The sequence below is a fragment of the Bos mutus genome, chromosome 13, assembly GCF_027580195.1.
Source record: "Bos mutus isolate GX-2022 chromosome 13, NWIPB_WYAK_1.1, whole genome shotgun sequence".
NCBI lineage: Eukaryota > Metazoa > Chordata > Mammalia > Artiodactyla > Bovidae > Bos > Bos mutus.
Window position 1 is genome coordinate 35986276 of NC_091629.1, and position 24904 is coordinate 36011179.

Sequence of the window (24904 nt, forward strand, 5' to 3'; positions counted from 1 at the left end):
AGTGTCAATGAAGACAGCACGTGGTGATAGTCCACAATTGAATGCTACTCCGCAGTGAGTATAACTGAGCTGAAGTCATACACCCCAGGCTGGATACATCTCACAAACTGGGGGGAAAGTTTTCAACTCATACTCCAGACAAAGGGTTCATCTCCCTTATATAGAGAGTTCCTTCAAGTTGTTAAGAGAAAGACCTCAATAGAAAAATGAGCTGGAAATATGAATAGGCAATTCAGGGGAAAAGACATACAAACTGTTCTTAAATGTGTGAATAAATATTCAACCTGACTCATAAGACAAAATGGAAATGAAGACTACATTTTCACTTGCAGACTAGCAAATATCATATCAATAAAGTCTTGATAACTGTGTTGGGAAGGCTGTAGGAAAATGAGCACCCCAGATGCAATTGTAAACTGGTACAAATCGGAGGGCAGCTTAACTCTATCTGCCCAAATAACAAGAGCACATATCTTTTGACCCAGAAATCCTGCTTATAGGAAATCATCTCACAAATGAATGTGTGTATGAAACTATCCACTACAGCATTGTTTGTAAGATCAAGGGATTGGAAACCATTTATATGCCCAAGAGGAGACTATGAATAAATGACATCATTTAACTATTAAAACTAATGTAGATTTTAGCCATTAGAATGGCTAAAATTTTAAAGGTGGACCAACACTGAAGTGTTGGTGAGGATATAAAAAACTCTGACACATTGCTGGTGGGACTGTAAAATGGTACAGGTACTTTGGAGAATAGCTTCTTTAAAAAAGTAAACATGCCTTTTACTGTATGACCTTTCAATTGCACTTCTGGGTATTTACAGGTGAGAAATGAAACATGTTCATATAAAGACTTACACAGCAATTTGTGGCAGCTGTATTTAGAAGAATCCAAACTGGAAAAGAACCCAAATGCCTATCTGGAGAATAGAGAAACCACGCTTCCCTCATACCACGGAACACGCTCAGTACTACAAAAGAGCAAATTACTGCTAGAAAACAACGTAAATGAAAAAAAAAAAAAAAAGAAAGAAAACAACGTAAATGAATCTCATATGCAGAGATGGGAGGAAACCAGACACAAAAGAGTACATGCTTGGTGATTCTACTTGTTTGAGGTTCTAGAATAAGTAAATCTATAGACAGAAAGTTTATCAGTGGTTGCTTGGGGTTAGGAGTGGGGGAGAGACTGACTGGGAAGTCAGTCAGTCAGTTCAGTCGCTCAGTCGCAACTCTGCGATCCCATAGACTGCAGCATGCCAGGCCTCCTTGTCCATCACCAACTCCTGGAGTTTACCCAAACTCATGTCCATTGAGTCAGTGATGCCATCCAACCATCTCATCCTCTGTCGTCCCCTTCTCCTCCCGCCTTCAATCTTTCCCAGCATCAGGGTCTTTTCAAATGAGTCACTTCTTTGCATCAGGTGAACAAAGTATTGGAGTTTCAGCTTCAGCATCAGTCCTTCCAGTGAATATTCAGGACTGATTCTCTTTAGGATGGATTGGTTGGATCTCCTTGCTGTCCAAGGGACTCTCAAGAGTCTTCTCCAACAATTCTTCTGCGCTCAACTTTCTTTATAGTCCAACTCTCACATCCATATATGACTACTAGAAAAACCATAGCCTTGACTAGATGGACCTTTGTTGGCACGTAATGTCTCTGCTTTTTAATATGTTGTCTAGGTTGGTCATAACTTTTCTTCCAAGGAATAAGCGTCTTTTAATTTCATGGTTGCAGTCACCATCTGCAGTGATTTTGGACCCCCCCAAAATAAAGTCTGTCACTGTTTCCCCTGGTTCCCCATCTATTTGCCATGAAGTGAGTTCTGGATGCCATGGTCTTAGTTTTCTGAATGTTGAGCTTTAAGCCAACTTTTTCACTCTCCTCTTTCACTTTCATCAAGAGGCTCTTTAGTTCTTCTTCACTTTCTGCCATAGGGTGGTATCATCTGCATATCTGTTATTGACTGTGAAGAGGCACAGGGAAATTATTTGGGGGTGATGGAAATGTTCTATCTAGACTGTGGAAGTGAAGACACAGGTATATAAAGTTATCAAAACTCATCTAACTGTACACTTAAAATAAGTGCATTTTTATTGCATGTAATAATGTTAATTTTAAAATCCAAAGTAATAATAATAGAATAGTAGTAATAATCATAAGAATACTGTTGATGTGGACTTCCCTGGCAGTCCAGTTCCTAAGACTCCCCACTTCCACTGCAGGGGGCACGGGGGTTCCATCCCTGGTCAGGAACTAAGATCCCAGGTGCTGCCGCAGTATGGCTGCTCTCTCCTCCTCCGGCAAAAAAAAAAAAAACAAAAAACTAGTGTTAATGAGATCTCTGATAAGAAGGATATTCAAGGCATATAAATTGGGGGGAAAAAGATGCAAAAAATGTTTAAAAAGAGAGGAAAAAATGTTTGTATTGTCTTGGACACACAGTAAAATAATCAAAAAACCTATACAAGAAGGTAATAATAGCTTTCTGTTGGAGGGATGTAGTCTGAGAGGATGCGCTGTTCCCTGTACTTCCCACCATAACTTCTTGATGTTTGAATCAGACCAGCATAGGTTACCCGCCCCACTGCAACTCTTACTAGCTGAATTTTGAATTCTTGAAAACAATACATTTGCTTGAAGTTAACATTCCTCGCTATCAGAACACATGCTACTCCCTATCCAAATTCATTACTCAGTAAACAAACTTTTTAAAACAAGAAGCAAATGTTAACGAGGCCCAAAGGATCCCCCACGTGTGGGAGTCTACGGCTTTGTGCCATTCTTCGCGCCCTGCCCGCCTCCCCACCCCCATCTGCCACCACCGGGGACACAGGCCTGCCCCACTCTCCGCCCGCCTGCCCTGCTGCCTTGTCTGTGCGGCCAGGGAACCCCAGGCCCGGGGCCTCCACTAGTCCAGCCTCCACCCGCGCGCCTCGGCGGGGAGGGGCTGGGGGCCCTGTAGCGCAGAGGTTAGCTTGGGGCTGTGGCCGCACCTGCCCGTCGCGGTCACCCGGGTCTCCCTTCTCTTAGAGGCCGCCAGTCTCTAACCTGGGCAACTCTGGGCAGGACTGGTGGCAAGGTGAGGACTAAGGTCGGCCCCGAGAGACTACGGAGGAGGGCGCTTCTCGAGCAGACCCGAGCAGCCACAGGCGGCCCCTCGCAATGTCCCTGCTTCCCTGCTCGGGTCCCCAGAAGCCCTTCTTGGGAGTCCCTGCCCCATCTCACTTCCCATCCCCACGAGTAGGGGCCCCTCTGAGACCTAAGCTGCGGGTCGGCTCGGGAGGGTCTCCCAAAGTGGTGGTGGGGGGCGGGGAGTGGCGCACAGATTCCCGCCCCTGCCCCTCCAAGCTCTAGGGGCATGGATCTGGCTCCCCGAGGGCACACGCCGCCGGCCTGGGGTCAGGACGGATGGGCGGCGGGGCAGGCGGGGCTCCGCGCGGGGTCCTGCGAGGAGCGGGTGCGAGCCGGAGGGCCGGCTGTACAGGGCGTGGGTCGGCGGCGATCCAGCGGGGGTGGAGCCGGGAGCCGGGAGCCGCAGCGACGACGCTGGGCGCTCAGAGCTATGCGTCCGGGGTCTCGGAGAGCTCGAGGGTCGCCCACGTGGGGGCTGCTGCTGCTACTGGGCCTACCGTGGCCTGTGTGGGGGACGAAGGAGTTTCAAGGTGAGTGGGAGTTCCCCCCACAGGGTCGGGCGAGGCACTGTCGGGATGGAGGTTCAGAAATCCCCGGGAATCCCGCGGGCCAGGAGGACAGGCCCTGGGGAGGGTTTGGGAAAGTCTCCGCAGGAATTGCCCAGGGACTTTCACCTGTAGTTGGGCAGACCTCTCGCCCAATGTTCCACACTCTTCCCAGACGCCCTGTGCCAATAGTTAAGCAGAGTGGCAGGGCCCCTTCCCCTCTGAGTAGCGGCTCAGCAGCCCCAAGCCCCTCTGGATTCTCTGCTCTTGCCCATCTGCCAGTGTGAAGGTCCCTGGACCTCCATTTCTTAGGGTTCAGCGGGCCTCGGTCCTCCAGGAAGCCCCAGACCACTGGTGCCCTGGAGTCAGTCCCTGCTGCGGCCTCACACTAAGGGACTAGCTGTGGCCTCCACACTCCTGCATCAGCCCATGTTCACTGCCTCATCCCCGGGCTCTGGGGCAGTGTGTATATTGTTTATACTGTTGCCTTGTTTGGTTAGATAGCAACTGCTTCAGACAGATGGTGCCTGATAGAAGGGCCCTGAGGGAAGTCTCTAGCTCTGTCTCTTCTCAGAGTGACCCCTCCAAACTCTCTTCGAGATGGGGTTGACAAAAATATCTCCTGTGCATCAAGTGCCTGACCGGGGGGCAGGAAGGGCAGGGCAGCCTGGTGGCAGTGGGTTCCAGAGCACTGTGCAGGGTGTCACAGTGAGGGGCACAGGGCTAGGATCCTGCTGTGTTCTGGGATGTGCATGGGGAGGGACAACAGCCCTCAGGCCTTTGGGAATGGTCCACAGGCATTCCAGCCGTCCTTCTTCAGCCTGAGGTCTGGGGATGATGAAGGAACCCCTGGGAGGAATGAAGAGGGGCTCTATGCTCCCCAACACCACACTGACTCCTCTGTTTCCACTCCCTTCCACCTAGTCACCACCGTTCCATCTCTGCCTCCTTGCCCCCATCAAGGTACCAATGGCCAGTGTGTGTGCCCAGGGCCAGGAAAGAACTCCCAACCCACACTCACACGTGCACACCTTCCCCTCTGCACCTTGGGAAGCCCAGGGCCAGTTGGATCTAGTTAAATCCTCTCTGGCCTGAGACCCCCACAGTGGCTCCCATACATGCACTCAGACCCTGCCCTGCACTAGCCCTTAAGCCTCCATTCCAAGGCCCTGCACCTCCCTACCCCCACCCCATCTCCTTAATGGCAACTGCTGATCCACTCAAGGAGGACTTGGCAGAGGAGACTTCCTGGAGCTGCTGCTATCCCAGGTCTTTGATGATGGGGTCTAGAGGAGAAGATGGAGGAGAAAGGAGTTGAGGTGGCCTGGAAGGAGCTGAGCCACTTCCACAGGCAGCCATCTCAGCCTGATCAGCACTGGGGACAGGGCTGGGGGATGGGTGTTGGGGAGAGGTCAGTTCTGGGAGCTACGCTTCCCCAGGGACTGAGTGCCAGAGGAGCAGGAAGGTTGCCTGCAAGGTCTGGGCAGCCTAAGGTCTGATTCCTTCAGGGCGGGTGTGGGTGTGGTGAGAGTTTCTGGGGCTCACTAGGGAGGACTGGGAGCATTCCAGGGGAGCATTCCAGGCGCCTTCTGAGTAATGCTTGGCTCCTAGAGCCCCCTTAAGCATTCCCAGCCTGGGAGCACTCAGGCTCTGACTCCAAAACAACCCCATCCCCGACCCCCTCCACAAAGGGGGCTTCTGGGCCAGGGTCCCTGGAAGCCCTGCCCCTAGCACAAAACCACAGGGGAAGCTCTGGGCAACATCTGGTTGTTGTTTTTCTCAGATGGTGGCAGGAAAACAGGCCTCCTCTCTTCACATATTTCTCACCATAAAAGCATTTGCTGCCCCACCTAAAAATACCCAAAGCTGCCTCCCATTTCCTTTACCCTCTGTTTTGAGGGCCTTGGTCTCTTCCTGGTGATCTTTGATTCCCGTTTTCCCCTCCCAAGGTCATTAGAGCTCCCGAGTACCCGGCTGAGTTGTTCTTCCCAGACTCCTCTCTCTTCTGCCTCCCTGGCAGCTCCTGGGTTCCAAGGATGCCCCATGGGTAGTCACCCTTCTCAAGGCTAAACCTTTGAGTATTGAAGATGAAGTGTCCTGTTCCTGCCTGCTGACATCCTCTGACTCTATCCCTGTGTTGTCTCCAACTTCCCTCTGTCCCTCAGCTCCCTCTTACCCTGTGCTCTGTCCTCACCCCAGGAAACAGCCTTGGAAAGCCAGTCATTCTGCATTGGAGCCTAGATGGACGACCCCAGCGCACGGTCACCCTGGAGGAGCCGGTCAGTGCCAGACCATCCCTTCCCATGTAGAGGCCGAGTCTCTTGGCCCCTTTGCCCCTCCCCAGATTTCAGCATGGCAGTTTTGCTAGGGTCCCTAGATTCCCAGAGTCCTTTAGGCCCCTCCCCAAAGGTTTGGCAGGTCGGGGTGGGAGACATCCAGATGGAGAGAGGATTCACACATGGAAGTCATTTTCCAGTTTCCTCTCCCCCACCTCCTCCTTAACCCTCTCTTTCCAGTATTATTCAGGCCACCCCCACCCCATCAGGCAGAGGTGGAGCCAGAGTTTGTGGGGCCTAAAGTTTTCCAGGGACCTTTTAAAGAAAACACCAACATATCTTCCTTTTGCAAAGTGACACTGGATGCGTTGCTGTCCTCACCAGGACCCTGTCATTTAGGGACCTGAAACGTCAACCTCACTGACTCATGCAGGATCTACTTCCCCTTAGATGCAAGTCCACCCTGTTTTGTTTCTTGTGGATGCTCTACCTCAGTCTCCTCCTAATGGTCATCCATCACACACTTCCAGAATAACCTTGTCCCCATCTGTATGTGCCGCACCGCTGTGCTGCGCAGAGCCCAGCATCCTTTGTATGCCCATTTCACAGAGGGGCAGACTGAGGCCCAGAAAACTTGGAGAAACTGCTCAAGGTCACGCAGCTCTTTAATCCATAAGCCTGAGACCTGCTAAGGTCTGAAAAACTTCAAACATTGGCCAATGTCTCCCATGCCTTGAGAGGCTATTCATCCTGAATTATCAGGAGAGGACAACCCAGTGTCCAAGCCTGCAAGGAAGAAGGCAGAAGAGCACTGCCATGAAGGCCAGGGCACCCCCAGGCCCAGCACCTCTCAATCTAGGGCCCTCCCTGGGTCCCCCAGACCCTCAGGGCCTCAATCCAAATGGTCAGCATGGTGCTGGCCTGAGATTTGAGACTGTTCCTCACATGCTGGGGCCAGCCTGACTATAGACCTCCTTCTGGGCCTGGCCTGGGTTGTGACCGAACAGGAGGGGAATGCCAGAGGGGCTTTGCTTTCCCCACTGTCTCTGTCCCTGGGAAGCCTGCCAAGATGAGGACAGCAGACAGCGTGGCAGGGAGTCATGTCCTTGAGGCAGGGAACACCTACATTTCAGGTTGGAGGTGGAGTGCATGGTGAGGGGTAGGGTCACCGGAGGGGGAGAAATGAGGACAGCGGGGCCACAGAGAACAGAAAGAGGGATGGGAGTGGGGCAAGGGATGCTTTCCAGCTGGACTGCCTCCTGTCCCCGCGCAGACCTTTCTCCATAAAGCAAGTGGCATTCCGGCCACATGAGCTCATGCTGGCGGCACAGGGGTGGGGGTGGGGGGCTTTAGGCTTGGGGAAGGGACTATTTGCTCCCCACCTGCAGAGGAAGGGCCCCCCCAACAAGACTCTGAGCCTCTTGGCCTGAAGCCCAGGACAGTGCATTGTGGGATAAAAGGGAAGGGCCAGCATTCCAAAGACATAGCCGCTCTTCAGGAGGCTCCCAGCTCGCTCCAACTCTGGGCCCCCAGCCAGGCTAAGTGGACAAAGCGGGGCAGATGGGGTACTCCCGCAGGGTGGAAGCAGCAAAGGTAGGCGGAAGGAGAGATGGACAGGCTGGCCCCAGGCTCACCCTCCTGACATCTAGCCAAGAAGAAAGCCAGTGTTTTTCTCTTGGCCTGGGTTGTGGGTCAGTGTTTACATTTCAAGCTCAGGGAAGCAGGTGTGAGGTGAGCCTGCTAGGGGTGTAGGCAAATTTGGTGGCGGGTGGGGGGGGTGGGGGGTGGGGGGAGGAGTTTGTCAGCTTTGGAGGTGGAGGTGCTAAGTCTGAATCCTACAGGGAGTGAAAGGAGAGGTTGTGAGGAGGCCCAAACTGTGGCTACCCCACTCTCCAGCATCAACATCTTCAGGACTGCACTGTCCTCCCTACATAGAGGGAGCCTTCTGGGCATGAAAAAGGAGGGAATGCCAGAAGAACTCAGGGCCCTCAGGCAAGGAATGGCATCTTTCCGAGACCCTTCGTCTCTCCAGGGAGGATACGGAGTGAAACTAGAAGGCTCTGTCGAATGGCTGCTGTTAGAACAGACATTCTGAGTTTGGGGACATCTTTGCATGTTCGCAGCCCACACCCATCCGCACCCACCAGGCAAGGGGAGGTCTTCTGCCCTGCGCCTCTGCGCTTTCCCCGTGAACTCCCTTGTCAGCTACCTCTGTATTCCTCCTGCTCCTTGGCAGGCAGAGGGCCTGGATGCCCATCCTCTCAGCCCTATACTCCTTCTTGCCCAGGTCCCAAAGCTACAAGTGAGGCTGGTGGCCTTGGAGGCTGAAGGTCAGGAGCTCCTGCTAGAGCTGGAGAAGAATCAGTGAGTACCAGGCTGGGGAAAGAGCTGGGAGCCAAGAACACCCCCTGCCTCTGGGGAAGGATCACTGCTGGGGGCAGGGATGGATGGGAACCGCAGAGGGAGGCTGGATGGGGTGAAAGCCCCAGAGGAGGAGGTGCAGGTTACAGGGAGAGTCAATGTTAGTCTCGACTGGCTCCCTCGAGACTGAAATGGGTTACTGAGACTGGATTCGCTGTAGGGCATATCTCTCATCCCAGCCCCAGGAACATCTTGTCAGCTTCCTGCCACGAATGAGTGAATATCACCTGCTGGGTGCTCACAGAGTGTGCTGAGTCGAAAGAGAATCCAAGACGGATTCCAAGAATGGGCAGGTGGTCCAGAAGGCGGGAATGCCAGGCACAAAAGTACAGTGACTACAAAGGTCAAGGCACGATCAGCGGGTAGCAGTTTGTCTGGCTTGCCTGGGGAGTCTCCTTCTATAGGGAAGGGAGCAAAAAGAAACAAATTTGGGGAGTCCTAGTAGGGCCAGATTACAGAAGGCCTTTTGGTGCTGAATGTCCAGGATAGTGCAAAGCCAAAGATTTTGAGCTGGTGAATGAACAAGCAGAGCCGGGCTGGGCGAGGTGAGTGTCTAAGATGGCGAGTGGGTTCTTGAAACCATCTAGATTGTATTATCGACATCTCTCATTTATCAAGTGCTTGTTTCATCACAGGCACTGTTCTAAGCATCCTACATACACATTTTTTATTCTCCCCCATGCACTGAAAACAAACTCAGGTTCCACCATGCCTAACTATAGTTTTCTGGGGTTCAATATCCCCATGTGTTAAAAGAGACGATCACATCACCTCCTCCCTAGGTTTGAGTGTGTGGGTGGAGTTGGGGAGCAAAGCTGGAGGAGGGGGAAAGACTGGAGAGTGAAGACACAGGCATCACAAGTCTTTGGGGGCAGTTTTGGGGCAAAGAGGTCAAGGTGGAGAGGAATGAAGGATTTTCTTCAAAGAGAAATTGACTTACAGTTGATCCATCTTGGTGGGAAGGATGCTGGTGAGGTGAAGCCTGAAGATAAAATCATTACTTGAGTGGGGTCTGGAGAAGGAGAGGAGGAAGATCCCTGCTCACATGGGCGGGATCTTCAGGTGTGATTTCTGTATCCTCTGGAAGTAGGGGGTGAGCCTCAGTGAAAGACAGCTGGGGAGATATGTAGGATCCGGGGGCCTGAGGAGATTTGAAGGAACTTTGAGTGGGAGGAGGTGCCCCAGAGCAAGGGTCCCCAACCTCTAGGATCTAATGCCTGATGATCTGAGATGGAGCTGATGTAATAATAAAGTGCACCATACATATAACGCACTTGAATCATCCCCACACCATCCCACCCCTACCAACCCCACCTCACCCCTGTCCATGGAAGAATTGTCCTCCATGAAACCGGTCCCTGGTGCCAAAAATGGTGGGGACTTCTGGGCTAAAGGTTTGTCCAGATATCCAACAAGGGTAGGCAGCAGGCAGGGCCACCTAAGGAGGCCACACTTCCTCGGCTCCAAGGTCCGCCTTCTCCGCAGTGTTTCCTGACTCCTCTCCTCCTGCCCGGTCTCTCTAATACCCCTGACCTGTGGATCCAGCTGCCTGCTACAGATCCCATGAGAACCACAAACTTTCCCCTGTTCCTGCTCCTCTCTGATGCTCCCCACACTCTCATTTCCACATCTAAGCCATTTCCACATCTAAGCCATTACCAAAAGTAAAAGTTGCTCAGCCATGTCTGACTCTTCGGGACCCCATGGCCTATACAGTCAATGGAATTCTTGAGGCCAGAATACTGGAGTGGGTAGCCTTTCCCTTCTCCAGGGGATTTTCCCAACCCAGGGATCAAACCCAGGTCTCCTGGGCAGATTCTTTACCAACTGAGCTATGAGGGAAGCCCATATAAGACACACCTTGGCTGCTTCTTAAGTGCTAGCCCTGTGCCTCACTCATCAGTTCAGTTCAGTTGTTCAATTGTGTCTGACTCTTTGCGACCCCATGGACTGCAGCACGCCAGGCCTCCCTGTCCATCACCAACTCCTGGAGTTTACTCAAACTCATGTCCATTGAGTCGGTGATGCCATCCAACCATCTCATCCTCTTCTCCCGCCTTCAATCTTTCCCAGCATCAGGGGCTTTTCAAATGAGTCAGTTCTTCGCATCAGGTGGCCAAAGTATTGGCGTTTCAGCTTCAGCATCAGTCCTTCCAGTGAATATTCAGGACTGATTTCCTTTAGGATGGACTGGTTGGATCTCCTTGGGACTCTCAAGAAGTCTTTTCCAACACCACAGTTCAAAAGCATCAAAAGTCATTACATTACTTTGCCTCACTCATAGAGCTACTCAATTAGCATTTAGGGAGGAAGACAGGGTGAGGTCTTAGGGCTGGATTAGGTAATTTCTGCAACACCCCCTCCCAGCAGGCTGCTGGCCCCAGGATACACAGAAACCCACTACAGCCCAGATGGGCGGCCGGTAGTGCTGTTCCCCAACCACAAGGTGAGATGCTTCCAAGGGCCCTGAGGACAGGGTGAGGAGTGCAGGGGAACGCACCCCCCGCCCCGCACCCCGCCCCGGCCCCCCGCCGAGGGCCTCTCCACCATTCCCCTCTTCTCCTCCTGTTCTAAGGAGAAGCTGGAGCTAGTCCCCCACCATGCTTTCTTTATTGCCCTCCACCCAACTTCAGCCCTGGCTGAGATTTGGGGCTGGGTCCTTTGCTCTCCAGGATCATTGCCACTACCATGGGCATGTGAGGGGCTTCCTGGACTCCTGGGTGATCCTCAGCATCTGCTCTGGGATGAGGTGAGGAGTTCTGGGGGAGGAGGCTGGACCTGGGGCTAGGGAAAGATGTCCCCTGACTGCCCTTCACTGCACCCCTTTGCACCCTAGGGGCCTGATCACACTCAGCAGCAATGCCAGCTATTATGTGCATCCCTCGCCAGCTGGGGACTCCAAGGACTTCTTGACCCATAGGATCTTCCGGGTGGAGCAGCTGTTCAGAGGGAAAGGAACCTGTGGCCACAGGGACCCAAAGGACAAAAGGGACACGATCAGCCTTTCGTGTGCCACCCAGATCAGGGTCAGGGGCATGGGCAGGGGTGGGAATGCAGTATCCAAAGCCCTTTACAATCAGAAGAGACAGGAACAGTGCAGCCCCAATTTAGGGCCTCCTGTCCTGATATTTTTATTTGGAAGCTGAAGGAACAAATTCTAGCAAAATATTTTAGAGTTAACTTTGTGCTCTCTGAGAACTGGGGTTGGTGGTCAGGGTTCAAGCCGGGCAGCCTGCCACTCAGGATCACCATTGCCACCCCCACCCAGGAGAGGCGGGAGTCCCTCCGGAGCCCGAGGTACCTGGAGCTGTACATAGTAGGGGACCACACCCTGGTGAGAGGAGCCCCAAGGGGGTTGGAGAGCCTGGTTGGGGTCAGTTCAGCCTGTCGTCACACCGCTGCCGTATCTCTGCCTCTCTAGTTTTTGACTCAGCACAGGAACTTGAACCACGCCAAACAGCGTCTTCTGGAGGTCGCCAATTATGTGGATCAGGTTGGGTCGGCAGGGAGAGAGCCCTTCTGGGGGTGACTGAGAAGGGGCAGACTTGGAGATAGGGAGAGGGAACGGAGGGGAGAAAAGAGAGGTGCTCCCATGGAGGAGCCCAGGCACCAAGGCGGTCCTCCGCTTCAGTCTGCTCCCCTGCGTCCGCAGATTCTCAGGACTTTGGACATTAAGGTGGTGCTGACCGGCCTGGAAGTGTGGACCGAGCAGGACCAGAGCCGCGTCACGCCAGACGCGAACGCCACGCTGTGGGCCTTCCTGCAGTGGCGCCGGGGGCTGTGGGCGCGGCAGCCACACGACTCTGCTCAGCTACTCACGTGGGTGCCACCTACCCCCACGCGGTCCCGGCTGGGCGGCTCGGACTCCCGGCCCGCCCGGTCATGCCGCGCTCCGCTCTCAGGGGCCAAGCTTTCCGGGGCGCCACAGTGGGCCTGGCACCCGTCGAGGGCATGTGCCTCGCGGAGAGCTCTGGAGGCGTGACGACAGTGAGCACCACCTGGTACTGAAGCGGGAGGAGAGGGGCTGGGGAGCGGCCCTCGCAGCCCCCAGTGACCGTAGCCACGCCCTCCCAGGACCATTCGGAGTTCTCCATTGGTGCTGCTGCCACCATGGCCCACGAGATAGGCCACAGCCTCGGCCTCAGCCACGACCCCCACGGCTGCTGCGCGGAGGCGGCGGTGGAGCAGGGCGGCTGCGTGATGGCGGCGGCTACCGGGTATCCGCGCGGGGCCGGGGTGCGGGGGCGGAGTAGCGGGTGCGGGGCTGCCGGGCGGGACCTGGGCCTGCCTCTGCTGCCTTTCTGTGGGAGAAATGGTTACCCCTGTTTCTTCCGTGAAATCGGGATGATGGTAACAGTTCCCGCCCTAAAGCAGGCAAAGTGGATTCCCATGACATGATAAATTATTTTCGGAACAACCTTTCGAGGTGACTCCAACCCCGGGAAGCGTGGCGCTGGGTCGGGATTTGACCTTGGGTCCTGGGCCGCTCGCCCTTGGCGTCACACCCTCCTGCCTCGCGCTCGCTGAGTGACTTTGCGCGAGTTACTTACCGTCTCTGGGTTCTGCCTCTAGAGAATTCGAGCTGTCCGTCGCGCAGGCGGTGTCTGCGCATCTACCGGCTGCGTAGCCAAGCGCCAGTGTGCTGGGAGGGGAGGGACTGGAGACACGGAGGGGTTGGCAGGGGTGCTCCCCGCACGCCCGACGCCCTCCCCCGTCCGTAGGCACCCGTTCCCTCGCGTGTTTAGCGCCTGCAGCCGCCGCCAGCTGCGCGCCTTCTTCCGAAAGGGAAGGGGCGCTTGCCTCTCCAACGCGCCGGACTCCGGGCTCCTGGTGCCGCAGGCGCGCTGCGGAAACGGCTTTGTAGAAAAGGGCGAGGAGTGCGATTGCGGCGCCGGCCAGGTGGGGTCCGCAAGACCAGCCCCGGGGGACCAAACTGGTTCCCGCTCGCCCCCTCCCCGGAGGTCTGATCGCTGCACCCTCACCTGGTCCCTCCTCGCCTTTCCGGCTCCAGGAGTGCCCCGACTCCTGCTGCCTTGCCCACAACTGCTCGCTGCGTGCGGGGGCCCAGTGCACCCACGGGGACTGCTGCGCACACTGCCTGGTGAGGGTATGGTGAGGGTATGGGAGGCTCCGGGGTGAGGGTTGGGGGCACTTGGGAGCCGGCCTGTTGGTCTTGGCTAATTGGCGCCCTTGGGTTCCCTTGTGGGTGCTAGCTCTGCTCTGTGCATGGGTTCTCCTGAACTTCCCCACCGGGCTCTCCCGTATCTCTGTTCGTTGTCTCTATGCCTCGCCACCTTGCCTTCACCCGGGTCACCTACGTAGCTGAAGCCGGCGGGCACGCCATGCCGCCCGGCTGCGGGTGACTGTGACCTCCCTGAATTCTGCACCGGAGCCTCCCCTTATTGCCCACCGGACATTTACCTACTGGACGGCTCGCCCTGTGCCAGAGGCCGCGGCTACTGTCGGGACGGCGCGTGTCCCACGCTGGAGCAGCAGTGCCAGCAGCTCTGGGGGCCTGGTGAGACCAGGAGCGCGCGCTCCGCTCCGATCCGCTGTTCTGCGCTGCTTGGTGCTCTAGGGGAGGTGGGCGGGGGTGGAAACTGAGGCAGAAGGGGCGTGGCTCCAGTCTGGGCTGTCCCCAGTCCCGCCCCTGCTTCCTCAGGCTCGCGCCCAGCCCCCGAGGCTTGCTTCCAGGTCGTTAACTCCGCGGGAGACGCCCAGGGGAACTGCGGCCAGCAGGGAGACGGCAACTTCGTACCCTGTGCGCGGAGGTGGGGAGCGGAGGGAAGGGAAGCTGGGGAAGAGGGTATGGAGAAACACCACGCGGTTTGACTACCTCTGCTTCTCCCTAGGGATGCGCAGTGTGGGAAACTGCAGTGCCAGGGCGGGGAACAGAGCGCACTGGTGCCACATGTGGTTCCGGTGGACTCCACTGTACACCTGGGCAGCCGCGAGGTGACTTGCAGGGGAGCTTCCGTGCTGCCCGGTGCCCAGCTGGACCTGCCTGACTTGGGCCTGGTAGAGGCAGGCACCCAGTGTGGACCTAGAATGGTGAGCCCTGCCCACCCAACCCCTCGCTACCACTTGAGTCCCATGGGTCAAAGCCTCAGTCCCCCTCACTGCCCAGTGCCCACACTGCCTATAGGTGTGCCAGGAAAGGCGCTGCCAGAACACTACTTTCCGAGAGCTGGAGCTCTGCCTGATGGCCTGCCATGGCCGCGGGGTGAGTGGCCTGAAAGGTGTGTGGGGGTTGACCCTGGGAGTCCCCAGTCTCGTGGGACCTTCCTTTTCTCTTTTCCTCTGCAGGTTTGCAATAGTAACCGTAACTGCCATTGTGCTCCAGGCTGGGCTCCGCCTTCGTGTGACAAGCCAGGGTTGGGTGGTAGTGTGGACAGCGGTCCTGTGCGGCCTCAAAGTGTGCCCACGGGGGGTGGGGGGAGGGAGGGCAGGCAGGGAGGAGCCACGTGGTGCACTCAGGACTCAGACGTAGCCTGTCCTCCGCAGACCCGGACGCCTTCACGCTGGCGATGATCCTTAGCTCTGTGCTGCCTCTGCTACCTGGGGCTGGCCTGGCCTGGTGCTGCTACCGGCGTCCGGGACTCTGTCTCCAGCAATGCTTCTGGGGCTCAAGGAGGGCCCTCATGTGCAGTGGGTAGGCACAGAGGTCTAAGGTTCTGCTCCTCATAGCTCTGCTGGACCTGGCGTAGCTGGGGTGGGGTCTGTTGCCTCAGGTGCAGAGAGGCAGGCAGAAGCAATGGAAAGAAGCCTTGAGCAGAAGGCCCCAGTGGTCTTCCAGTGAAGCCAAAGGTGTAGGTCCATGCAGGGCCCCCATGGCCCCCATTACTGTGGTTCAGTACCCCTTTTCCATGTCTCCTGTTTCTCCCACCAAGAGGCTGCTTTATCCTTGGCTTTACCCTGTTTTTCCACCAGCGCAACTCCTGCTCCACTGAGTAAGGCCTCTCCAGTTTCTCTTTCATGAACTTTCAGCCCTCTGACATTTCCTCTGCCAAAATCTCTGCTGTTACCCCCTTCAAGTTCCCAAATGCTGGGGCCAACACACCTTTCCTTTCCTTGTCACTGGGGAGCTATGGTGCTGGCTGCCTTGTGCCAAGGGCCTGCCCCTAACACAGAGCTCCATGACCTGGGATGAAGGCCACGTGATACCAAGTATTGTTAGTCTAGGGCAGCCTCCTCACTGGGTGCTGGGCAAGGCAGGCCCCCTTTGACCACCACTTTGTCCCCAAGTGGCCTTGGGGACATTCTGGGCAAAATGAGGGAGAGGGCATGGTTTGGACTGGAGATGGGAATACAGGGCATCCCAAACAGGAGCAGGGCACAGCTGAAAGGGCCTTGACACAATGAGTGTTGACTGTGGGTCTGTGAGCAGAGGATCAAGGTGGTCAGAGCTTGGTGTGTCATCACTGGGGGCTTACAGGAGGCAGTGACTACATGTCATCACCTGGTAAAGTATTGAGACTGTTGTTTCAAAGAGATATCAAAGTGGTAAGGCCCTAGAAGATGAGATTTGAGCAGCTGAGCATAACTCAGAGTCATCGAGGGCAGTAGGGTTACCCAATAGCGAGCACAGACATGGGTACCACTGGGAGAGGAAGTCCATCCCTCTTTGGGACCTGAGTGACATCAACATCTGGAAGATGTTCGGGTGTGCCAGAGTTTGGGAAAAATGTCAGGGTTGGAGAGAGAAAGTGTCCAAGGCCCTGGGAAGCATAAGTCTCTAGGGTTCCCCTCAGGAGGGAGCAGGAAGCGAGCTGGGGAGAGTGAGCTGGGTGCAAGCCTCTACCGCAGGGAAGCAGCCCCAGGGTGCCATGTCACTAAGTCTCCTGGTCTCTTACGCACTGCCCAGATCCAAAGATGGCCCATGCAGAGGCCACCCTCTGGGCAGCATTCACCCAATGGAGTTGTGCCTGACAGCCCCCCAGGAGTCCCAGCCTTTGGGTGAGTGAGGCACAGTAGGAGATGGGGAGGGAAGGGAAGGGATGGGCTCTTGTCTTCTCTTTCCAGCTGGGCCCCTCCTCTCCACCTAGCACCCAGTCACCTTGAGCCCTGTGCCCCACCCTGCACCAGGGACTCTTGCCACCTTTGTTCACAGCACTCTTCCCCCACCTGTTGCTTCCCAGACCTTGAGAACTCTGCTAGAACCCAACAGCCACCTTGAGAAGCCTGCTTCTCATAGTCCTGCTTGTACCCCTAAGGTAGGTGGGGCCCTCCCCCTCCCGTAGTTCATTTATCCTCCTCTAGCCCCTCATCTCACAGTCCCTGACTCTGTTTTTGAACTTGTAAATTATGGAAATGAGACAGACCTTGTGGAGAAGCTGTTGTCTGAGGCCAGTTGGTGGAGGCCCTTGGGATGGGAGGAAGCAGTTCTATGGTTTTCCCTGAGGGAGGAGAAAGGGTCCCAGCCCTTCCCTGGAACCTCCACTTCATTCTCAGCAGGTAGAGTCCAAAAGCCAAGATCCTGTCTCTGGTAAAGTGACTCCTGACATAAGAAGACTTAAGGACAGGTGGCTACTGACTGCCACTCCAAGGAACTCGGACCCCCAGGGGAAGAGCCAGCAACTCAGCTGACTTTTTGCACCTTCAGTCAGCTTTGAAATTTCTTCCCTGAGTTACTGCCATACCACCTTCCAAGACCCTGGAACCTCATCAGGATTTGCACAATGCTGTCCCCAGTCCTCAGGGCTGTAGGATCCTCTTAAAGTACACCTTCCAGCATAAGCAAGAATCCATCTGACTCAGGAGTGAAGGCCACGTAGTCACTGACCTCCTGTCACTAGGGGGCGCTAGGTCAGGCTGGGCACCCAGAGAGGCCTCTCTGTCCCAGGAGTCTGGTGGTGGTGTTCAGTCCTCCAGCCGCCTCTGGCTCTTTGCAACCCTATGGACTGCAGCACCCCTGGCCTCCCTGTCCCTCACCACCTCTTGGAGTTTGCCCAAGTTCATGTCCATTGCATTGGTGATGCCCTCTTCTCTTGCCCTCGATCTTTCCCAGCATCAGGGACTTTTCCAATGAGTCATCTGTTCACATCAGATGATCAAAATACTGGAGCTTCAGCTTCAGCATCAGTCCTTCCAGTGAATATTCAGGATTGATCTCCCTTAAGATTGACTGGTTTGATCCCTTTGCAGTCCAAGGGTCTCTCAGGAGTCTTCTCCAACACCACAGTTTGAAGGCATCAATTCTTTGGCATTCTGCCTTCTTTATGGTCCAGCTCTCACAACCATACATGACCACTAGGAAGATCATAGCACTGACTATACAGACCTTTGTTGGCAGAGTAATGTCTCTGCTTTTCAACACTGTCTAGGTTTGTCATAGCTTTCCTGCCAAGAAGCAATCATCTTTCTGATTTCATGGCTGCAATCACCGTCCAGTTAAGTACAATGCAGTTTAGTTCAGTCACCTGAACAGAACTGTATAAAAGGAGTCTGTTACTCATACTTTATATATATGCAGTGACTGCTGGGCCAGAAGCCTGGACTCCAAGGGCTCTACATTTCAGACAGAAGCCACTTCCCTGGAACCTGACCCCCCTGCAAAACAAACAAGATCCTTGGGACGTCCCTTTCTGTGTCCTGTTCTCTCTTGTCCCTCAGATGCATCCTCCGCCCCACCCCATTCCTAGTCCTCAGGTGAGATTTTAGAGGAGCACGGGGCTGCTGCAGTCCCCTCACTTTGGATGTTAATCAACCCCTCCTTCATTCCATGGGAGGGAACAAAGGAAGCCATTTTGGAGAGGACTTCAAAGAAGTCAGAAGAAAGCCATGTTGCCCTTGGCCCTCTGTGAGTCTTCTCTGTCTGTAAATTCAACACCATGGGACTCCCTGAGGGTGACAAAGGGTGGTGTCTGGAACCTCAGATGACAGCCAGGACCCAGGGATACTGGGCATAGGAAGGTGTTGCCTTGCTTGAATGATCCCTTGTCTCTACCTCTCCTGCCTCCCTTGGACACTCTCAGCAGCCATTTACTCTCTCCCCTTGCTTCATACAAGAGTTGCTTAGTGACCTTCTTTATCAGCTAGATATTACTATATAACAAAACCGCCCTAAACTTAGTAGCTTAAAACAATAATCAATTATGTGAGTTGGCAAATTAGGTTGAACTCAGCTGCTAGTTTGATTGGTCTCAACTCACCTCACTTATACATTTGCAGTCAACTGTTGGCCACTGCTTTTGGGGTTTGCTGGCTTTTGGGTAGCAGGGTGGGGAGAGTGGGCTCTGTGTCTCTCATTTTCCAGGAGTCTAGCCCAGGCTTGTTCACAAACAGCTGGGGAGGGTTCTAAGACAGCAGGAACATGATTAGAGTGAAACAAGGGAGGCACTTATCTTGGGCACAAAAAAAGTAATCAAGATAAGTAATATTTTAATGCAATATTTTGTAAAGATCAAAATTAATACAAAAGTCCATGATGAGCAAAATAGCAGAATCAGTTACCAAACCAAGGCTTTTAGGAAACTGAAACAAACAAACAAAAAATCTATAGTTGTGATCTTGAGGCAAGTACCTCACTCACTGCCTCCTGCAGAAGAGCATGTGGAAGCTTGCCAGGCTTCCTGAGAGTCTATGACTGGCACATTTTACTTCCATAACATTCTGTTGGGCCAAGCAAGTCAAGGATTCCAGGGGTTGGGAGGTAAACTCCACCTACACTCCAGGGAGGGGCAGCAAAATCACATTTCAGAAAATGTGAAGAATTGGAAAATTTTTGCAATCACTCGCTGGCAGCAGAGTAGCAAGCCTCAAGGCTCAGGCCTTGATTTCATTCAACCAGCGAAAGGCGCTGAATGAGACTATTTACTAAAGCCCCCTCCTAGGCTCTCGATGGGATTCTGATTCATAGAGATGACAGAACAATAACACACAGAGGTTAGTGCCACTGAAAGACGTTTTTATCGCTTACAGTTCCCTCGAGAAGGGGGTTGCCCACCGAGCAGAGTCAGATAGGGAAGTACCCAGTTTGTAAAGAAAGACTGAGGAACTGCCAGATTGGAAGAAACTGAGGCAACACTGACCACTAAGTGCATCATGGGTTTCTGGATGGGATCTTGAAACAGACAAAGGATGTAAGTGGAAAGACTGGGGAAATGCAAAGGGATTTACAGTTAAGTGTCTTGTACCAACGTTAATTTCCTTGTTTTAATAATTGTACTATGGTCAGGTAAGATGGTGATGTTAGGGGAAACTGGTTTTCCCTTTACCATCTGAAGGGAAAAACACCAAAAACTGGTTTTATATCCTTCACCCAGAAGGATATAAAGGGAGCATTTTTGCAGTGTTGTAACTTTTCTGTAAGTCTAAATATCAGCTAATAAAAAGTTAAAAATAAAATTATAAAAGGAGAAGAATTATGTTGTTTCATAAATTTAATAGTTTAGTATGGGAGAGACAAGGTCAAATGGCTCCCAGATCTATCTGAAGGTGCAGCCTGGGCGGGGACTCAGTGAGGGCGGGAATCATTCCCAGTGCAAAGGCTCCTCCCACCAGAGGAATAGTCAGCGGGGACACCTAGGTTTCCATCACTGTGGGCCAGGGGCGCTGGGAAGGAGGCGCCTGCTGACAGGGGCTCTGCCTGCAGCTGTCCCCTCCTGTTTGCTGCCCAGCATGGCCAGCTGCTTGGTACCCGCACTGCTGTTGCTACTGCTTCTAGGTGAGTGGCTGCCTCCCTCCAGACCTCTGAACCTTAGCTTCTCTGTCCCTGATCCTCCTCGATCCTCAAGAAAAAGGTGGGAGCACAAGAAGGTGATTCTAGGAAAAGCCAAAATGCAGGAAGAGGCACCAGTGAGACACCTGTGCCCGAGGTTTGAGGACACACACAGCACCCTGCCTCCAGCTTTTGGGCCCCGCGGAGCCATGGCCTCCCAAATCTCACCTTGGTAACTTTGCCCCAGGGACTTTCTTTTTCCTATTGCCTGCCCTCCCACCTGTTACCCTTCTCCCAGGCCCAGCCCTCCACCTTCAGTATTGCAACTTCACACTGATTCCTTGCCCTGCATCCTCAATGTCTCCATGCCATGCATCTGCTGTTCCAACCACCTGGACTATCCCTCCCCAACTTGGGGCATCATGGAGGGAGGGGGTCACTTTAGCAGGTGGTGTAGGGTAGGGAGAATGGAGAAGGTGAAGGAGATCTTGGAGCTGAGATGTGCTGTTTTGAGGGGTGCTCCTGCTGGAGGGAAACAGGTACGCAAAGAACAGAAATGGCAGCAAGACCACAGGAGACACTAGGAGCTGATGTGTGCGGCTGAGGCCTGGGGATGTGAAGGCTTGGTTGGGAGAGAAGGGCAATGTTTGTCTGCTGCTCTGAAGTCCTGGAAGGACGGGAGGGAGCTTGGAGGTGGGGAGAGGAGAGAGAAAGGAAAGGCCAATGCCAGAGAGGGCCCTGCTCCCAGATCTGAGGTAGGGAATACCCTACTACACACACAGATACTCGGAAATAAATGGGTGCTAAGCCAGGCTGGGAAACTTCCCTCAGACTTTGGGGCCAGAAGGCTTCTCATCTGAGGAAGTCTCCTGGAAGCAGAGAGAACAGAGGGGCAGGGGTAGCCTGGTTGGTGCTCTAGGGGGAAGGGACTGCCAAATTCCTCCAGAGACTCTAGCTTGGCTGGATTGATTTTTACTTTTTATTTAAAAATTTCATTTATTTTTGGTTGTGCTGGGTCTTTGTTGCCACGTGCAGGCCTTCTCCAGTTGCGGCGAGTAGGGGCTACTCTTCTCTTGCAGTGCACGGGCTCAGTAGTTGCGGCAGGTGCAATCTTTTCGGACCAGGGATCAAACCCGTGTACCCTGCACTGGCAGATGGATTCTTATCCACTGGACCACCAGAGAAGTCCCTGGCTGGATATAGATGCCCATGGCATTTAGTGCCCATGGCACTTCCAGACAAAGCTCACCCTCTGCCCAACAGACCCCTGGTATGTGACTGGGCTGTGCCAGGCACACTCTCTGTCCACAGTGGAGTGCCCTATGGCTAAGGACTAAGCCCCATGGCCTGCCATCTGGGACTTCTCTTGAATCCACACCCCGCAGCCAGGACTAAATGGCTCCAGTACCTGAGCCCTTGCCAGGAAGCCCTCTTTTACTTGGCTGGTGGAGAGGAGAGACGCCAGGGGGAAGCCAAAGTCCATCCAGATGGGGCAGCACCGGTTAGATCGGTAAGAAGGGAGCAGTAGAAGAGGATGGAGGGGGAAGATGCAGAGGCAGGAGGATGCGCTAGAGACGGACAAGAAAGAAGGGAACCAGAAAACTATAGGTCACTAGAAGGGTCTCCAAGGGAGAAGGGAAAGGAGGGGCGTCTGACAAGTCAGGTGTCCCCGCATGTCAAAGAAAGGAAGAGGAGCAGCCACTGTGCTCAGTGCCACGTCTTGACATTAATTCTATTTTTATGATATATTTTTGGCTGCGCTGTGTCTTCCTTGCTGTGCCGGGAGCTTTCTCTAGTTGCCTTGGGCAGGCTTCTCTTATTGCGGAGCATAGGCTCTAATGCGCTCAGGAGCTCAGCAACTGCGGCTGCTCTGGGGCATGTGGGATCCTCCTAAACTCTGGACCTCGGTGCCATTTCTGATACGTCTCCATTAGCCAGGTCCCCAGAAGCCTTGCTGTTTTCCGTGTGAGGTGGGGCCCAGGACAATGGGAAGAATCTCAAGGACCCTTCTTTGGATTGGTGAGGGGTGGCGCCTGGGGAGGATGGGTCTCAGCTTTTGGGGGAGGCCACCCAGGCCCAGCCTCGACGCTCCGCATCCACCGCAGACGTGTGGCAGGAATGCCCAGAGGCCGTCGCTGCCCATCCCCGCAACGGTAGGCCAGTCAGTGCCAGTCGCTAACGCCTTTGGGTCACATTCTGCCCACCTCGAGTTTTGGGCACCCCGCATCTTCTGAGGCCCTGACCCAGAGGCGGGGGTGAAGTGTGCGTGTAGGGCACGCCAACAACCGCAGCCTACCCGCCTCTCCAACAGGATCGCGGAGGTCTGTAGCACCGAATCCATGCGTGGACGCGGCCGACGCGTGCACCGCCGACGAGCGGTGCCATCGGCTGCGCACGGCGTACGTGGCGCAGTGCTTGGGTCGTGCCGCGCCGGGGGGCTGCCCCCGCGCCCGCTGCCGCCGCGCCCTGCGCCAGTTCTTCGCCCGCGGGCCGCCCGCGCTTACCCACGCACTGCTCTTCTGCCCTTGCGGCGGCCCCGCGTGCGCAGAGCGCCGGCGCCAGACCTTCGTGCCCTCCTGCGCTTTCTCAGGGCCTGGCCGGGCGCCACCTTCCTGCCTCGGGCCCTTAGATGCCTGCGAGCACAGCCGGATCTGCAGGTGCCGGAGGAGGTGGAGTGGGGGGAGGGGGGAGAGGGGACGCGCGGGCGGGGGTCGGAGCCACTAGTCGCCCACTCACCGCCTTCCGGTCGCGCGGCGCAGGCCCCGCCTTCTGGCCTTCCAGGTCTCCTGCGCGACCACAGCCAGCAACCCTGACGGCTGCCTCCGAGACCAGGCCCCCAGCTGCCTGCGCGCCTACGCCGGCCTCGTGGGTATGCACCGCCCGCAGGGCATCTCCCGGGGATGCCTCCGCCAGGATGGGCCGATTACCCTGTTTTCGGGGTCTCACCAGGCACAGCCATCACGCCCAACTACGTGGACAACGCAAGCGCGCGCGTGGAGCCCTGGTGCGACTGCAGAGCCAGCGGAAATCGGCGTGAGGAGTGCGAAGTCTTCCGGGGGCTCTTTACGAGGAACCGCTGCTTGGGTGAGGAGTCCGGGAGGTGGGGGCGGGGGGGCGGAGGGACGGGGCCCCAGTCGGCCCTTACTGCCCCATCCCAAGCTGCCTGGCTGGCGGTGAGGAAACTGAGGTCCGTAGCGGAAGCCACGCAGGCCCACTTCCTTGCTTCTGCCACTTCTGAGGCGGTTCCATCCTCCAGGCACAGCCAACCCCCCCCCCCCCCCCAATTAATAGTCTTGCCTTTCGAGTCTGAATAGCTGGATGGTTCGCTTACCAGTCTAGGAGTTAGGGAGTCTAAGTTTGAAGCCTAACCCTGCCACTTACTAGCTGAGAGTTAACTCCTCTAAGCCTTTTTGTGCTCATCTGTAAAATGGGGTGATAATTGTCATGCTTCCATAAGGAGAGAAGACTGCAGTTTGTAAGGCACTCTTAACTTAGCATCGTCCATCCCGAAAGCCTTGCAGACGTCCTCTCTTCCCATATCTGCCTGGGGAGGACCCATGCAGGATGCCAAGGGTCTCAGTTTGTCCTTGAGGAGCTGGGCCCTGTGCTAGGTTTTCTCAGCCAAGCTCACCCTGCATCCCTCCATAGACAGTGCCATACAGACCTTTGACGGTGGGTGGCCCCCAATCCTACGTAACCAATTGGACTCCCACCAGGACCCTGAGCAGAGTCTCCTGCAGGTAGGTGCAGACAGGGGATGGTGAGCTGGCAGCCCCTGCACTGCCTCCTTCCATGGCAAGTGGGCCTAGATGGAGGCATGAATGCCCTGGGAGGGTGGGGGTGGCAGAGAGCAGAACTGGGCTTCTCTCTCAGGTCCACACTCTGCTCCCACCTGCCAAGGTGTCTACTGCAGATGCACCCCTGGAGGAGAGCTCCCTGCTCTCCATGCTTCTTGTTCTGGCTCTCCAGTCCGTGTTCTGACTTGGACAGCAGACCTTGGACAACTGTCCCACCCTGCCTGGGATATTGGGCCTCGTTAGTGGCCTACTGCCCCACTGAAAAGGGACTGGCTTGTCTCCTAAGCTGGCCCACCACTCGTGCTCTACTGCTCTTTGCAGATCTGGACACTTTTTATGCTCTAAGGAGTACATCTGAACAGACTTGTAGGCAAAACTCCCTCTGGTACTCCAGCATTTTATGGTGTCCTCCTAGTTAGGCACCACCCATCATGATAAACACCTGCACACCATAACTAACGTTGGCAGATTGCTTCCTGTCCTCGATGTGTTGGACACCAACTTGAGTGAGAATCCAGTTCCCTGCGTTGCACTGGCCATGTAGCCATCTTCCCTGTGGTTCAGCCCAGCACTAGGACTGACATCCATAACTCAATAAACCCATGTGCACTGAGACTGGCCCTGTTGTCATGTGATCTGTGTTCTGGGAGCCGGGGGACTGAGGTCAGCTGCAGGGTGTGCCACTGCTGGCCTCTGTGACCTTGGATGGCCTCGGAACCTCTCCAGACATCTTCTCAGGACCTGTGGATGCTGAACTGAGTCAACTATCAGCTCCGGTGCCGGGGATCTTGGCTACTTGTTTATTCTTTCATTCTCTGCTAGTCATCAGATAAAGAAACTACATTTCCCTTGCAGTTAGGGGGTGGTTGGTGACACAGTTCTAGCCAGTGAGTGAAATTCACAGATAAGGCTTCCAGGAGAGCTCTTTAAAAAGGAACAGACTTCCTGACTGGGGCCCTTCAGCCTCTGGCCTCAGCTCGTCCCTCTTCTTGCCAACTTGGAGGCGATGCCTAGGAACATGGGCACCATCTTGGAAGAGGAACCACGTGACAGTGTGGCACA

General features: G+C 54.9%; 2 protein-coding genes across 8 annotated transcripts; both read left to right on the forward strand.

The window, feature by feature from the left end:
• The first annotated feature begins 3079 nt into the window (after positions 1-3079).
• ADAM33 (ADAM metallopeptidase domain 33) lies at positions 3080-17966 on the forward strand. Of its 7 annotated transcripts, none has more exons than XM_070381293.1 (22): positions 3344-3674; positions 5889-5968; positions 8253-8329; positions 10754-10832; positions 11059-11135; positions 11223-11412; positions 11655-11720; positions 11808-11879; positions 12039-12205; positions 12289-12373; positions 12461-12603; positions 13108-13285; positions 13398-13493; positions 13709-13904; positions 14049-14157; positions 14239-14437; positions 14532-14609; positions 14693-14801; positions 14891-15038; positions 16251-16342; positions 16525-16599; positions 16838-17966. In XM_070381293.1, exons 1-21 carry the CDS (start codon positions 3371-3373, stop codon positions 16560-16562), a joined length of 2583 nt encoding a protein of 860 aa, XP_070237394.1. In that variant the 5' UTR covers positions 3344-3370; the 3' UTR covers positions 16563-16599; positions 16838-17966. The 7 variants fall into 7 exon arrangements, 6 of the variants coding, with proteins under 6 accessions (XP_070237393.1, XP_070237396.1, XP_070237392.1 ...); XM_070381294.1 differs by having other exon boundaries at positions 3349-3674; positions 13398-13487; XM_070381292.1 differs by having other exon boundaries at positions 3333-3674; positions 10757-10832; positions 13108-13487; positions 13779-13904.
• A 2039-nt stretch (positions 17967-20005) lies between these two features.
• On the forward strand, positions 20006-24164 carry GFRA4 (GDNF family receptor alpha 4). Its single transcript, XM_070382015.1, has 7 exons — positions 20006-20051; positions 22070-22198; positions 22357-22702; positions 22805-22914; positions 22995-23129; positions 23694-23785; positions 23946-24164. The coding sequence occupies exons 1-7, from the start codon at positions 20006-20008 to the stop codon at positions 24024-24026; spliced, it is 939 nt and encodes a 312-aa protein (XP_070238116.1). The 3' UTR covers positions 24027-24164.
• The last annotated feature ends 740 nt before the right edge of the window (positions 24165-24904 follow it).

Excerpts from the sequence above, each read along its gene's own strand:
- ADAM33 (XM_070381291.1), top strand. The coding sequence starts at position 3,371 with ATGGATCTGGCTCCCCGAGGGCACACGCCGCCGGCCTGGGGTCAGGAC. Across the intron at positions 11,880-12,038 it reads TCGCCAATTATGTGGATCAG|ATTCTCAGGACTTTGGACAT; the intron begins GTTGGGTCGGCA and ends CTGCGTCCGCAG. Across the intron at positions 15,039-16,250 it reads AGGGCCCTCATGTGCAGTGG|ATCCAAAGATGGCCCATGCA; the intron begins GTAGGCACAGAG and ends CGCACTGCCCAG.
- GFRA4 (XM_070382015.1), top strand. The coding sequence starts at position 20,006 with ATGGCCAGCTGCTTGGTACCCGCACTGCTGTTGCTACTGCTTCTAG. Across the intron at positions 22,199-22,356 it reads CGCTGCCCATCCCCGCAACG|GATCGCGGAGGTCTGTAGCA; the intron begins GTAGGCCAGTCA and ends CCTCTCCAACAG. Across the intron at positions 22,915-22,994 it reads CGCCTACGCCGGCCTCGTGG|GCACAGCCATCACGCCCAAC; the intron begins GTATGCACCGCC and ends GGGTCTCACCAG.